General features: G+C 40.5%; 1 protein-coding gene across 1 annotated transcript in view; it reads right to left on the bottom strand.

Annotated features, from left to right (window-relative positions):
- Positions 1 to 13,425, bottom strand: part of LOC114554863 (plasma membrane calcium-transporting ATPase 1) — a 101,508-nt gene that overhangs the window by 29,124 nt on the left and 58,959 nt on the right. Inside the window, exons 4-8 of the mRNA XM_028576932.1 lie at positions 13,070 to 13,327; positions 12,453 to 12,578; positions 10,843 to 10,968; positions 6,785 to 6,820; positions 462 to 635 (exon numbers count right to left, since the gene is read on the bottom strand). Coding sequence (XP_028432733.1) covers positions 462 to 635; positions 6,785 to 6,820; positions 10,843 to 10,968; positions 12,453 to 12,578; positions 13,070 to 13,327 — 720 coding nt within the window. The remainder of the gene's footprint in view (positions 1 to 461; positions 636 to 6,784; positions 6,821 to 10,842; positions 10,969 to 12,452; positions 12,579 to 13,069; positions 13,328 to 13,425) is intronic.

Genomic DNA, 13,425 nt, shown 5'->3' with positions numbered 1-13,425 from the left:
CAAAGTGTTTTGGTCCAAATTGTATTTTGGTGGTTTATAACTGAAGCCCTCAGGCCGTTCTAAAAGCCCCGCAGTGTATTAAGGTCAATTGAAATGACACAGAAAATACCTTCAATTCCGGGATGAATCATGTTCCTGATAAAACATCCTTCCAATAAAACTGAGTGCATTCTGACCCTCTTCCTCCCAGTCCCTTCACTGCCTGAACACTTTGTGTGCTATTAAAGGAACAGTCTTCTGGAAATCCACTTGTTCTTTGTCTTCTCCAGAGTCAGAGAAGAAGATGGGTACCGTACAGAAACAGGCTGGGTTCAAAAGTGTGGTAAAAAAAAACACTACCGCTTTTGTCCAAAGGGGCTGTTAGAATCAACACAAACTGAAAGTTACATATAGCCACTTTAAGCATGCTAAGGCACTGCTAAACATCAGTGTGTGTGTGTGTGTGTGTGTGTGTGTCTCACCAGCCTTCCCGATCTGTACAGCCAGTTTGGTAAGTTTTCCCTGCAGCACCGACTTCTCCTTCTTGGTCACGTTAACCTTCTTCACCGGTTTGGCCTCCTCCTTTTCCTCCGACTCGGTGGCCTCCTCGCTCTTCAGCGGCTGGATCTCCAGCGCGATGCCGTCCTGGGTTTTGGCTGGGAGGGAGAGGTGGGGTAAAGTGGAGGTTGGGAGGTAAAAGGAGTAGGAGAAAAGCGGGATCGGGGTTGAGAGTAAAGGGAGATGAGGAGGAGGAGCAGGTTTAGGAGAGGTCAGGAAATAGGTTTGTGATGAAGCAGAGGTGAAGATAAAGGAGGATGAGCAGGGAGGATATGGGACAGAGGGATGAAAGATGGATGGTTGTATTTTTAAGAATGGAGATGGAAGAGAGGAAAGTTTTCAACGTGGCCAGGATTGGGAACAGAGGATGAGGGAGGGAGGAACGGAAGGAAGGCAGGACGGGTTAACAAAAGGTGAATGAATTAAATCAATAAATAATAATAAATTGGAAAACAAAAAAAGGGAGGAGGGAGCGGGGTTCAGGAGTGGTTTGGGGGATGAAGGGTAGAGAAGCAGAGAAAACGTTACGGCTCAGTCGGAAGGGAAAGCTGAAAACGACTGGACGAGTACTTCTCAGAGATCAGAAAACTTTTAACATCTTTATTAACATGGTGACCCTTTTGGCTGAATGCTGAGAGTAGCATCTCATCCATTTTATGATCACAGAACACTCATGAAAAAGGTCCAGGTAGCTTTCAGAGAGACGAGTTGGGAGCAGCAGATCATAATGAAGAGCAGCAGACAGAACAGAGAACAGCAGATACAACAGAGGATTTAATCAGGGGCTGTCAATCTCACACACACGCGCGCGCGCACACACACACGCGCGCGCACACACACACACACACACTTTGTTTCACATCAGAGCTCAGAGTTATGAACGAGGCTGAGTTATAAAGTCTGGTATGGTGTCTGGTTTCTCGTCCTGCTCGGCGGCTTTGCTCCTCATTTGCATAAACAAACTGTGTATTTGCAATTCACTTCATCAGCTGGGATGCTGTTTGGACTGTAGTACTGTAACGTGGAGCTCTTTGATGTGTTTGATCTCTGCTGCAGAGCTTACACTGAATTGGGCTGCACTCCCTCCATCCACTGCCGCTCGTCATATTTCCATAGCAAAGGAATGTGAGCTGGTGATGTACGTAAACTGAACAGAGCTACTCTGATCTGACACGCCGAGTTGTGATGTGCCGTTTGTCCTCACGAACAACTGAGCTGACAACACTGACTGAAAGTGAGATGGTTTATTAACAGCCAATCCTGGAAATGTTCTGATCCATCAGCTACCTGTACTGTCCAATATTAAACCCCGGTGGAGAGCCACTGCTGGTAACAATGTCAACATCACTTCTGGAACTAACAATACCAACAGATCATGGACATAAAGCAGCTTTAGATTCCTGGATGACCGCTAAGAAGTTTCTAAATGACTAAAAAAGACGTTCAGGTTAGCTGGAGATTGGAGATTATCTTCCTATTGTCCCGTTTTTATTGACGAAGCATGTTGGGTCATTGAGTGTTAAGATCAGATATATATAATTCTTTATTTTTTTTAACGGTTGTCTGCTGGAGAAAGTCACTGGAAGCAGCCAAAAGCAAATAATTAGAATCTGGACTGTTTGGGAAACCAATATAGTCCTCTTTTGTGCCCTTTTTTTTTGAGTTTTCAGCAAATTGAAATATATTAAAACTAACTGACTGATTGGACCTCATGCAAAAACGACTCTTACAAACAGAAACAGACAAGGAAACGTGTTGTGATTTGATTCATGTGTCCACAAATCGACAGATCGATAGAAAGAAACAGGTTGTTCTAAAGTGATTAAAGAGAACTTGTTGCATCCAATGATTCAAGCCTGTTGTATGACGCACAGACAGACAGACAGACCGATAGATGTGGAAGAAGCTTATTGTGTTGTATTGTGAGTGTGAAGGTGGGAACGCTGTGAGGCTTACCGGGGTAAAGCTCTGAGGCGGATGTTTTATGGCATTAACATGATATATTTTATGTGTAGATGTGTTTTCCCGGTAACTGAATATGCTGTTATTCTTCTATCAATGTGGTAAGGCGTTGTGGCCAATGTACTCTGATTTTGTAATTTTAAATGTTGTTGTGCTCATTTACATACACTGGGTTAGCAGAATATTAGAAACACATCCTTATATATTGCAATCAATTACAACACCACCACTAATTATGACCTCAATGCTAAAACATATGATTTAATTAACACCTTTACGACAGGCAGAACACTAATCGTTTTATGGAAGATACTTCTAATAGATTCACACATTCCAATCTATTCCTGTGTAGGACAGTGTTACCTTCAACTAACCTTCTGTGTAGTACACTACATACAAGATATGAAATACATTTGAAAACCTGAATGCTGAAATATCCATCCTATCAATAGGTACCGTAAGAGTAGAGTTTATTGCAGAACAGTTGTATTAGATTGCATTAAAGCTAATTAGGTGGCCACTGAGCGTATGCCATTAATGAGACTGACGTAACGTAATAAAGCTGACGCATTGCTTAGTGACTCGACATTTACAGTAAGTCGTACGTCCCAGTTGTGAGGTGACAATCACTCTAGTGACTTTTGATTTTCAATAGACTGTGTAACAAGTTGTGAAGTAATAGCTCAGCAGTGTAAAGTTCCTTTTACTCTTGCGGGACATTTTGGTAAAAGGAAACTTGCAGCAGAGCAGGTCGCCTTATAAAGCAATTTGGGGGCAGCGATGACCAAATCTTACAAACGCACACCTCCTCAGGAACAGGTGGTATCCAACAAGTCAAAACCAAGAACGTATGTTTAATCGTTTGAACACGTACAATAAAAACCTGAGGGCAAGAGAGCGACTAAGGATAAGAAGACAAAATTGTTTTTGCATGGGGCTCAATGTCTCCAACATTTCCTCCCAGCTCACTGTTCATGTTTTGTAGGTTTTGTACAAACCATGAGGTTGGGGTGCCAACGCAAAAGCAGGGATTATATCGTTAATGCGTATAATTATGTTTTTGAGTTTATTTGACACTTTTATACCCCAAATATTCCTTCGCTGTCATCGTCACTGCCTCATTCGGAGTTTCACATTTAGACACTCTGAATGCTGCGATGAGTCGGTGTCAAACCAGGAAGCCGTGGAGCTTTATGCACATGGTCCACTCTGAAGACAAGCCACAACATAGAACTAACTGACACAGCTTCACATGAACAGGACTGAGACCCACTGACCAACCACAGAACTGGAAACAGGCGCAGCACTGAACCATGGGAGAGCGCACGGCGGGCAGAGGGGAGGGGTTGTCTGACAATCAAAGAAAGAAAGCAAGTCAACAAACAGAAGACAAACTCAAAGGATCACCCGAGAAAAAAAGAAAAAAAAGAACGACAGCGATGCAGAACCACGACAGAGATAGACAGGAGGAGGTAGAGGAGGCTGCAGAGCTGTGGAGGCTGCAGGAGACTTCAGCAAGACAGAAAAAAATAACAGAGAAGAGGGAGAGAGTCAAACAGTGATTACGGTACAAGACAACATGGAGTCCTGAGCAACACCCTGCAAGGAGGCAACAGTGAGAGAAATGGGAGGAATCAAAAGGCGAAAAGAAACCGAGGATACACAAACAGAACAGACGACAGCCCACAGCCCACTAATGCTGCAAGGGTGCAACTCCCACACACACTGACAGCCTCGCTTCAGCCAAAAAAAAAAAAAAAAACATCACGGCACTTCATTGATGCTAATTTAACAGTTGTTGAAAAGAAAAGGGAAAGAAGAGGTGACTGAGTGGATGAAAACAGTGTTGGTGTTAAAAGTGTCAGCAGTGGTGAAATGACACGATTCGGTTGTACTGATGGAATTCATTTTAAGAAGCTGCCCTGTTTGCAGATCTGCCCTACATTCATTTGGTGTTGATACAAACACTTCAGTTCGACAAGTCATTTCACCACTCTCCTGCTCTCGTTGTTTTTGACACTTTTTAACACTAATACTGTTTTGTTTTTTTGTTTTTTTAAATTCACTCTATTTTCCAGTTGCTTTTTCTTTGCTGGTTTTTTTCTATCGCTGTTGAGTTACTTCCTGAAGAGATGTTTGACTTTAAAAGCTTTTCAGCAGCTCAAAAGGCATAATTTCCCCTAGATCTTAAACAACGTCAATTAATCAACCAGCCCATTGACAGAAAATGAACTGGCAACTATTTTGATGACTTATATTTTAGGCAAGCATTGCCTAGTTCCAGCTTCTCATTTGTAAAGAGTGGTTGCTTTTGTTGTGTGTGAGAGCAAACAGAACATCTTTTGGGTTGTAAGTTGTTGAACAAACAAGCAATTCTGAGGTGTCAAATTGGGCTTTTCGAAAAGTGTGATGGGCAGATTAATTACGAATGAAAATAATCTGTAGTTGCAACCCCAATACTCTCATTTTCCATATTTTTATATATATATATATAAAATTATATGATTTAATTAACACCTTTACGACAGGCAGAACACTAATCGTTATGTGGAAGACACTTCTAATAGATTCACACATTCCAATCTATTCCTGTGTAGGACAGTGTTACCTTCAACTAACCTTCTGTGTAGTACACTACATACAAGATATGAAATACATTTGAAAACCTGAATGCTGAAATATCCATCCTATCAATAGGTACCGTAAGAGTAGAGTTTATTGCAGAGCAGTTGTATTAGATTGGATTAAAGCTAATTAGGTGGCCACTGAGCGTATGCCATTAATGAGACTGACGTAACGTAATAAAGCTGACGCATTGCTTAGTGATTCGACATTTACAGTAAGTCGTACGTCCCAGTTGTGAGACAATCACTCTAGTGACTTTTGATTTTCAATAGACTGTGTAAGAAGTTGTGAAGTAATAGCTTAAGAGTGTAAAGTTCCTTTTACTCTTGGGGGACATTTTGGTAAAAGGAAACTTGCAGCAGAGCAGGTCGCCGTATAAAGCAATTTGGGGGCAGCGATGACCAAATCTTACACGTCACAAAGCTGAAAACAGGGCTGTTTTTCTGACACCACGAAAAGTTGACTTTTAGAGATCCGTGGTTCTCACAGGACAGCGACGCTACAAACATATGATGATCTTACAGAATATGATGCATTGCTGTAGATTAAACTACCCAACAGTATATTACAGGAGTTAAAATGAGCACAACCTTAAACATCCACAGCAGTAAAATGCAACATACACATTAATAATATTAATGCAGAAGCATTGTTTATATTAGTAAAACACTGCCAGGAACATTTTACTGCACAATGAGTACTTTTACTTCAGAAAAGTTAGACTTTTATGTGTAGTGGAGTATTTTTACAGTGTGGTATTTTACTTAAGGAAAGGATATGAATACCTCTTCTACTATTTTTTTTTTGCAGATGTTGTTTTTGATGCATTTTTAGTGGAGGTCATCCATGACCTTAGCTCTGCAAATTATTTCTGTGTGCAAAAGTGTGATGAGTGTCCAAGAGCAACGAGTGTGTGTATGCGCGTGTGTGCGTGTGTGCGTGTTTCTGTGTGTGTGCGCGCATCAAGAAGCATTCTGTCCACAGCAGATGCTCAAACCCTGGGAGGTCAGGAGGAGGAGAGCTGTGTGTGTGTGTGTGTGTGTGTGTGTGTGTGTGTGTGGAGACAGCTTGCAGAGGAAGTTGGACATGTGTTGGATCACACGGGACATTGAGGACGTTTGGCTGGTCGAGTTTGGAGGTTGGAGCAATGACGTCATCAACACAAACACACATCAAATCCCTTAAATATTTAATATCGAGGGAAGCACCGAGGGAGCGCTTGATTTAACACTGTGTCACCCATTAAGCACCCCTTAGAGGTACAGACTAGTATGTGAAAGTGACCCTCAATGGTGGAGTTATATTTGTGGCTCAATTCTCAGAGCGCGAGGAAACATTTGAGATTTTGCAAGCACATCATTTATATTTTGGAGAGAAATGATGATAACAAAACCAAAAAATTTGAGCAACTGTGATCAAGCTGTGATTGGCTATCAAAGACTTAAGAGGTTGAGAGTTGCACCCTTTTACAGGTAAAGCAAGGCGAAAGAGCATCCCCCTTTATACAGCAGAGAGAGAGAGAGAGAGAGAGAGAGAGAGAGAGAGAGAGAGAAATGGACTGGACACTCCCCTCTTGCCGCTGAGTGGAGGGTGAGGAGGGGGTGAGTAACAGGGATGATGGAGGGACAGAGAGGGACAGATGGATGAATGGAGGGGTTACCTTTGTTGCGATTTTCGGGGGGTCCTTGTTTTTTACCTGTTCGGACAGAGAGAGAGGGCGGAATGCTGAGAAGATGGCTCAAAAGAAAAATAAGATCAAATCAAACCAAACTGAGGGAGAACACAAAGTTCAAACTGATAGAAACCCACGTGTGTGTGTGTTGTGTGTGTGTTTTGGGCAGGAATGGACCAATCAGAGGAGAGAGACACGCCACTTCCTGCTGTGGAGAACCGACAGTGTTTGACAGAAGAGCCAATTCATTTATCAATATCTCAGTAATCAAAAGAAATAAAAATGTATAGTTTGAAGAAAATTCTGAAATTCAATTGAATGTTAAACAACCAAATGTATAAACAAAATATACATTTTTGGTTTGATTTACCACAATGCTCTTTGTACAAGTATATCAGTTGTATACATGCTAGCCTATTTTTTATGTGGTATATTGGTTCTGTTCATGTTGTACTTGTAGCTACATTCATCATTACTGTCTCTCATTCATCTTCATTGCTCTTTTATATGCACTTAATACTGTTTACTACCTTATGGTTAGATGCTAAACTGCATTTCCTTGTACTGGTGCTGAATCTGTGAAATGACAACTAAATGTAATCTAACATTATCTTGAATTTAATGGATCAACCAAACCATTTTGGCATACTTCTAAATCAAGTTTGTTTTGATTGAACAAGTTTTCTGAAAAACCTGTATCTCGCCCCACTATTGCTGTGGCTCTAGGGATGGAAATGTTTGTCACACTACTTTGGTTTAGACTGATATATCTCAACAACTATCGGATAGATTGCCATGAAATTTTCTACAGACATGCATAACGCCCAGAGGATGACTTGGACGGTTTGTCCAATACTTTGGTTTATAACCCAATACCTGCAACAATAATGACGTTCCCAACAGCCACTGGTTGGACGTTTGAGTAGACAGTCAGTCTGAAGGGTTAACATTCTTCTGAGTTACCCTGGTGGCACAAAGCTTAAAGGAATAATTCACCCAAAAGACTATACTAATTATAATAAAAAAATAAAAAAAAATACGTTCTGTAAAGAACCTGTGCAGAATTATTCAAATGTTTTGTGGGCTCATGTAAATCCATACACAACTATGTTTGCCTATTACTAAATAATTTGTCTGTTTGCCTCCGTTGAGGACTGCTTGCAGTGATATGCTTTCATTTTTTGGGTGCTCGGCTCTCCTTAATGCCATTCCATAGAAAACCTTTTCTGAGACCATAGAGAGCCTAGGGAAGTGACTTCTATATACAGTATAATTTATATTGTTTTTGGGTGAACTATTTCTTTAAGGTGCTGACCATGAATCACCGTTTTGGCAGAGGCAGCAATGGCTGCATGTCGTTCCCCATCTCTCTCTAATTTAATTAGTTAGCATAATACATGTGGATCCTAACATTTGTTATTGATCCCTGTCAGCTGGCATGTATTGATCAGATATGTGACAGGTCAGGTGTATTTTCATCGTCAGGGACATGAACTTCCTGTTGCCCTGATGTGGAGCTCTCTATTTTTATATTGTGAAAGGACATTTGGCAAGGTCGAAGCCCACACACACACACACACACACACACACACACACACACACACACACACACACACACACACACACACACACACACACACACACACACACACACACACACACACACACACACACACACACACACACACACCTCTTTGTTATTCAGCTCGTGGTGCGTGATTGATGACAAAGACTGAACTGCTGCAAGTGTGTTTTTAGAGTGTGTGTGTGTCTCGGTGTTTGCACATACTTGAGACGCTGTAAGATAACCACAATGGGTGTGACTTTTACATGAATGCATGAATGTGTTTGTGTGTGTTGTAATGTGTACTTGTGTGTTCAGTGGATTGATCATGCAGCCATGTGTGACAGTAAAGTCTGCTGTGTGTCTGCTATTACCAGAACTCAGGAGACACACAACAGTGCTTGTGTGTGTGTGTGTGTGTGTGTGTGTGTGTGTGTGTGTGTGTGTGTAAATTCTTATACTTCTATCTTTGTGAGGACTGATTTAAGTTTCAGACTTAGTGTGGACAATGTTAAAAGGGAGAAAAATTTAGGAAAGTGAGTGCATTTGGTTCAGTCCTCACAGCTTCAAAAGGGCCATTTGAGGGTTTTCAGGTTAGGTTTAAGGATTATAGTTAGAATCAGATTATAGATTAAGGTTAAAGGTAGGGGCAAAGCAAAGTATTATGTCAAAGTACAGACATGTGTGAGACATGCTAATACATTGTAAATGCTCTCTGCTTATTTTCAGTTTAATTTAAGTTGAATCTGAAAACTTGTCTTGTGGTTCTCCTCATTAGGAATTCATTACTAATTTTCTTTTTGAAATCAGTGACTGGAGACCGAAATGTAAACCTGAGCGTCTCTCTCCGCTGAGCTGGTACATTCAGCCAGTTCACAATGAATGCCTGACAAACTCAAACTTTAGCCAATAAAACAAATGATCAGACAAAAAAAAAGAAAAGACATGAGTAAAAGGGGGTTAGCATGATCACAAGCAAATCAAAAGCAATAGAGACCGACTGCAGAAGCCTGTTGGTTTACATCAAACTGCTCTGTGATAGTACGAAGACCATCTGGACTTTTTGAAGGGTTCCTCTTCAAAAAAGCACTGTATGTAAACAGAGAAAGGTACATTTCGCATTTTTAACCAACTTACATCACTGTCAAATCAATAGCTCAGTATAGTGGCCATAAACTACCATGAATAAATGAGACCACGACGCAGTGTTTATTCAGGTGACCAACCAAACAGAGTTTTTGTATTTTGGTGGATTATTTCGTCCTTTTAAAGGTCTGTTTGGAAACACATTTCAAAGTGTCCACTGACTAAATTCTTTATAATGATGCATTCATTTGAAGTGTGCAACGGAAATTATTACTTTTGTTGTCTGTCAAGCTTCCCATCCAGCAGTTTTTCAGTTTACAATGGCATACTAACTATTGGAATTATTAGTCATTTTTTTAAACAATGTCCTTTATTTCAGACAGAAGTAAACAAAATCAGCCTCTCATTTTTATCCAGTGACTGAAATAAAAAAAAAAGATTTTTACAGCTCTAGCTACCAAGCTAACTAAGGTTAACTCCCCTGAGTTACTTGAATACTCTCATTTCACTCAGTCTCCAGTTAACTTTTTTATGTAAACTGATTTCTTAAAAATAAGAACCCTGTAAAAGACTCCTAGATGTACATTTAATGGTCACATAACTTATTAATTGTGATAACTAACAGGTCCCAGCAAGGAAAGAGCTATTTGTCCCCATGTGTTATAATAGGCCTACAGATTAACAAGAAAATCATATTATCAGATATACTTCTTTTAGGTGCAGCCTTGATTACAACATTAAGCTAGTTAGCCAGCCAGGCATGCTGGCGTTAGCAGCTAATGTTGGCCACGAACGACGCCGACCTACAAACTCTTTGGAAGCAGAGGATTTATTTTACTACTAACTCTGACAGGCCTTGTAATGGTTGCTGAGCTATGACTGTCGCTGTTTAGGGGAGGGGTTAAGTGAACAGTCAAATTAGAAGAAAAACTGGCTGTTGTAAACATCCCATTTGGTCAGATACATAAACCTCATGTCAGTTGTGTGTAGTTGTTGTTCATCAGATATGATCACTACAAGTGAACTCATCTGTGGTCTCATTTATTCACTGAAGATGCTTTTGTGATCAGATTGAAGCTCACTAATGTTAAAAAAAAAAGTTAAAAAAAAGTATAGTTAGACCCTTCAAACAGCTCTGCTGTTATCAGCTCAGACTGGATGAACTCGACCTGCTGACAGAGTCGGCTAGTGCGACAGGAGAAACTTCAAATCAACACCAGCTGATGAAAACGTGCAAATATTTCCAATCTGCACTGTTCAAACAGTAGAGTAGAAATATTCAGAAGCTGACACGATGATAGTTGTCTTTCTTTCCTCCAAACACTTCACACACTTAGTGTCCTCGTATGATCTTTGAAACTTTTTTTTCTAGGACAGGCTTTGTCTCATGTCTTACTTTTCTTGACCTTCTTCACTTCGTCGTGCTCGCCGGCGCCCAGCAGAGTAAAGATGATGCCGGTTTGAGAGTTGAGGCCAACGGCTGACACCACCATCCTGCCTGATCCCTCCATTACATGGGTCCCTAAGGAAAGATTCAAAAAAAGCTAGGAGTCACAACTGGAACTTGTTTTTTTTACTGTCACTGCATTACTAACATTTCTGTATAATTTGATCCATCTAATCTTTTCTTCAGCTGGATCATTGAATACTTTCAAAAGACCCCTGTTAGCATTTTCGTTGTACTTCAGTGTTACAGTTCGCTGATCTTATCAAGTTGTGGAGTTCCGAAAGATCAATCTTAGGGCCACTATTTTTTCATCTTGGTGGTGTTATCAGGAGACACGGGACATCATTCTATGTGGATGATGCACAGCTTCAAGTGGCTGAGTCTGATGACACATGATCAACTGTTGCTCTTTTTAGATGTAAACTTTAGTACCTGGATGTCACAAAACATTTTACAGCTCAATGAGGATAAACCAGAAATAATAATTATAGGTTCTGAGGCTCAAAGAGAGAACACAGGGTTTCCAAGTGTATTGCTATTGACATGAGGCACCAGCTCTCAGATTCTGTCTCACGCTGTCCAATGAAAATACATGCCAAATAATAGGGAGGCACTCCTTGATTAAAAATACAAGTTGTAAAGCTTATATAAGTTACCTCCTATATCCATTTCAGCACCAAGATTGGTCCATAAACACGATAGAGGCTACATGTCTGTTTAGTTTATCTTATTGGATTGTGAATATGTCTATTGTAAAGACTGGGGATAGGACTTGATAAGCCTAGGCTCCTATCCCTTTTCGATCAGGTCTAGTCTGTGTTATGTTGAATTGTTTTGTTATTCATTTTATATATACTTTTTTTAAACCGTTCAAAATAGAGATTTCATTAATTCATTTATACATTACAAACACAAAGATCTCTCCAAAGTCTTTAAACACCTTTCATGTATTTTGAGTTTTTCACTTTTCAATTTGCTCTATTAGAGATTGAAATGTCCATCAAAATCCATTTCTGGTACAGTTGGATTATTAATTAATGGATTATTTTTATTTCATTATTTAAAAATTAAAAGGACAACTTTAAATGTTATGGAGAACAACATAAAACAAAAGAAAAATAAATCTGAATCTAACTCCAGCAAGTTCTTGATAGTCGGCAAACCTGGAGAACCGACCACACAATTTTGTGCACTGTGGCAATAAGTGATCCTACACTGACATTGAAAGTACAAACAAAGTGTTGATATCTTTTTTTGTATTGTATATTTGTCTGATTGTTAGCTTGTCATTTAACCTGTTGCAATCTGTATGAAAGGTGCTAAACAAATAACACTTGATTGATTGATCATTTATCCTGACAGCAGGTCCGGTCTGATATGAATATAATGCACACTGATTATTTATGAGATCTGATTCCGCATGCGGCTTCAGAGGATTTTCCTTCCAGACATCATCCAAACAGAACCAGTGAATGTGTTGTTTAAGGGCCGTGAATATCAGCAGAATCGTTTCAAAGAAGAATTCTAAGTGTTGATCCATGTCAGGAGACTTCACTCACCGGACAGCAGCATGGGGTCCTTCTCCATAGACTTTCGGACCTGATCAGACTCTCCGGTCAGAGAGCTCTCGTCGATCTTCAGGTCGTTGCCTTGGATCAGGATCCCGTCAGCAGGCAGCAGGTCTCCTGCAGGCACGCAAGTAAGACGGTGCATTTCATTTATGTCTCTAAACAGTTTCAGTGTAAACACATTTTGGCTATTTGCCGCAGTACTCTCCGACTCTGATGAAGGCTGAGCATCAAAACATTACATTAATACACTTCAACCACACTGCTGAGTACATACTGTACAGCTCTCCCACTATTGCTACAAACAGACTTTATTGTACAGTAGAAAAAACAACTGGAATTTGAACTCAGTCTGCCCACTCTGTAGTTGTTATTGTTAAAAACAGAGTCAGAACAGTATAAAAGATCCAAGAAATCTACAGAACGCTTTTGGTAAAACTCTCAAGACTTAAAAGATATCTTTCATAAAAATGTGAATCAATGTAGAAACAATCAGAATGAACATTAAACATACGGAAAATGACCATCCAGTCATGTTTGAGTCTGTCTTTAGATTTGTGAGGCAACGTGTGACGTCACAGGTTTGATATTTCAGTGTGGTCTCGTACCATATTTGATCTGAGCAATGTCTCCCACCACCAACTCGGCCACAGGGATCTGGATGACCTGGCCTTTGCGGATGACGGTGAACTTTTGTTCATGTTCGATGCGACTCTGCAGCCCGCGGAACTGCTTCTCTTTGGACCAATCGTTGAAGGCCGTCACCAGGACCACGATGATGACCGAGAACAGGATGGCGGCGCCCTCGATCCAGCCAGCCTGGGCCTCGCCCTCGTCCTCCACGCCACCTGCAACCTGGCCACATGCTGCCACAGGACCAGGACATGTTGAATTATAATCACTGTCACCAAATAGATATGTCCAAACAGGCAGAGCAGCTTACAGCTTCAAATAGTTTTCATTT

This window comes from Perca flavescens, chromosome 4 (genome assembly GCF_004354835.1).
Source record: "Perca flavescens isolate YP-PL-M2 chromosome 4, PFLA_1.0, whole genome shotgun sequence".
NCBI classification, from domain to species: domain Eukaryota; kingdom Metazoa; phylum Chordata; class Actinopteri; order Perciformes; family Percidae; genus Perca; species Perca flavescens.
This window is presented reverse-complemented; position numbering and strand designations above follow the sequence as displayed.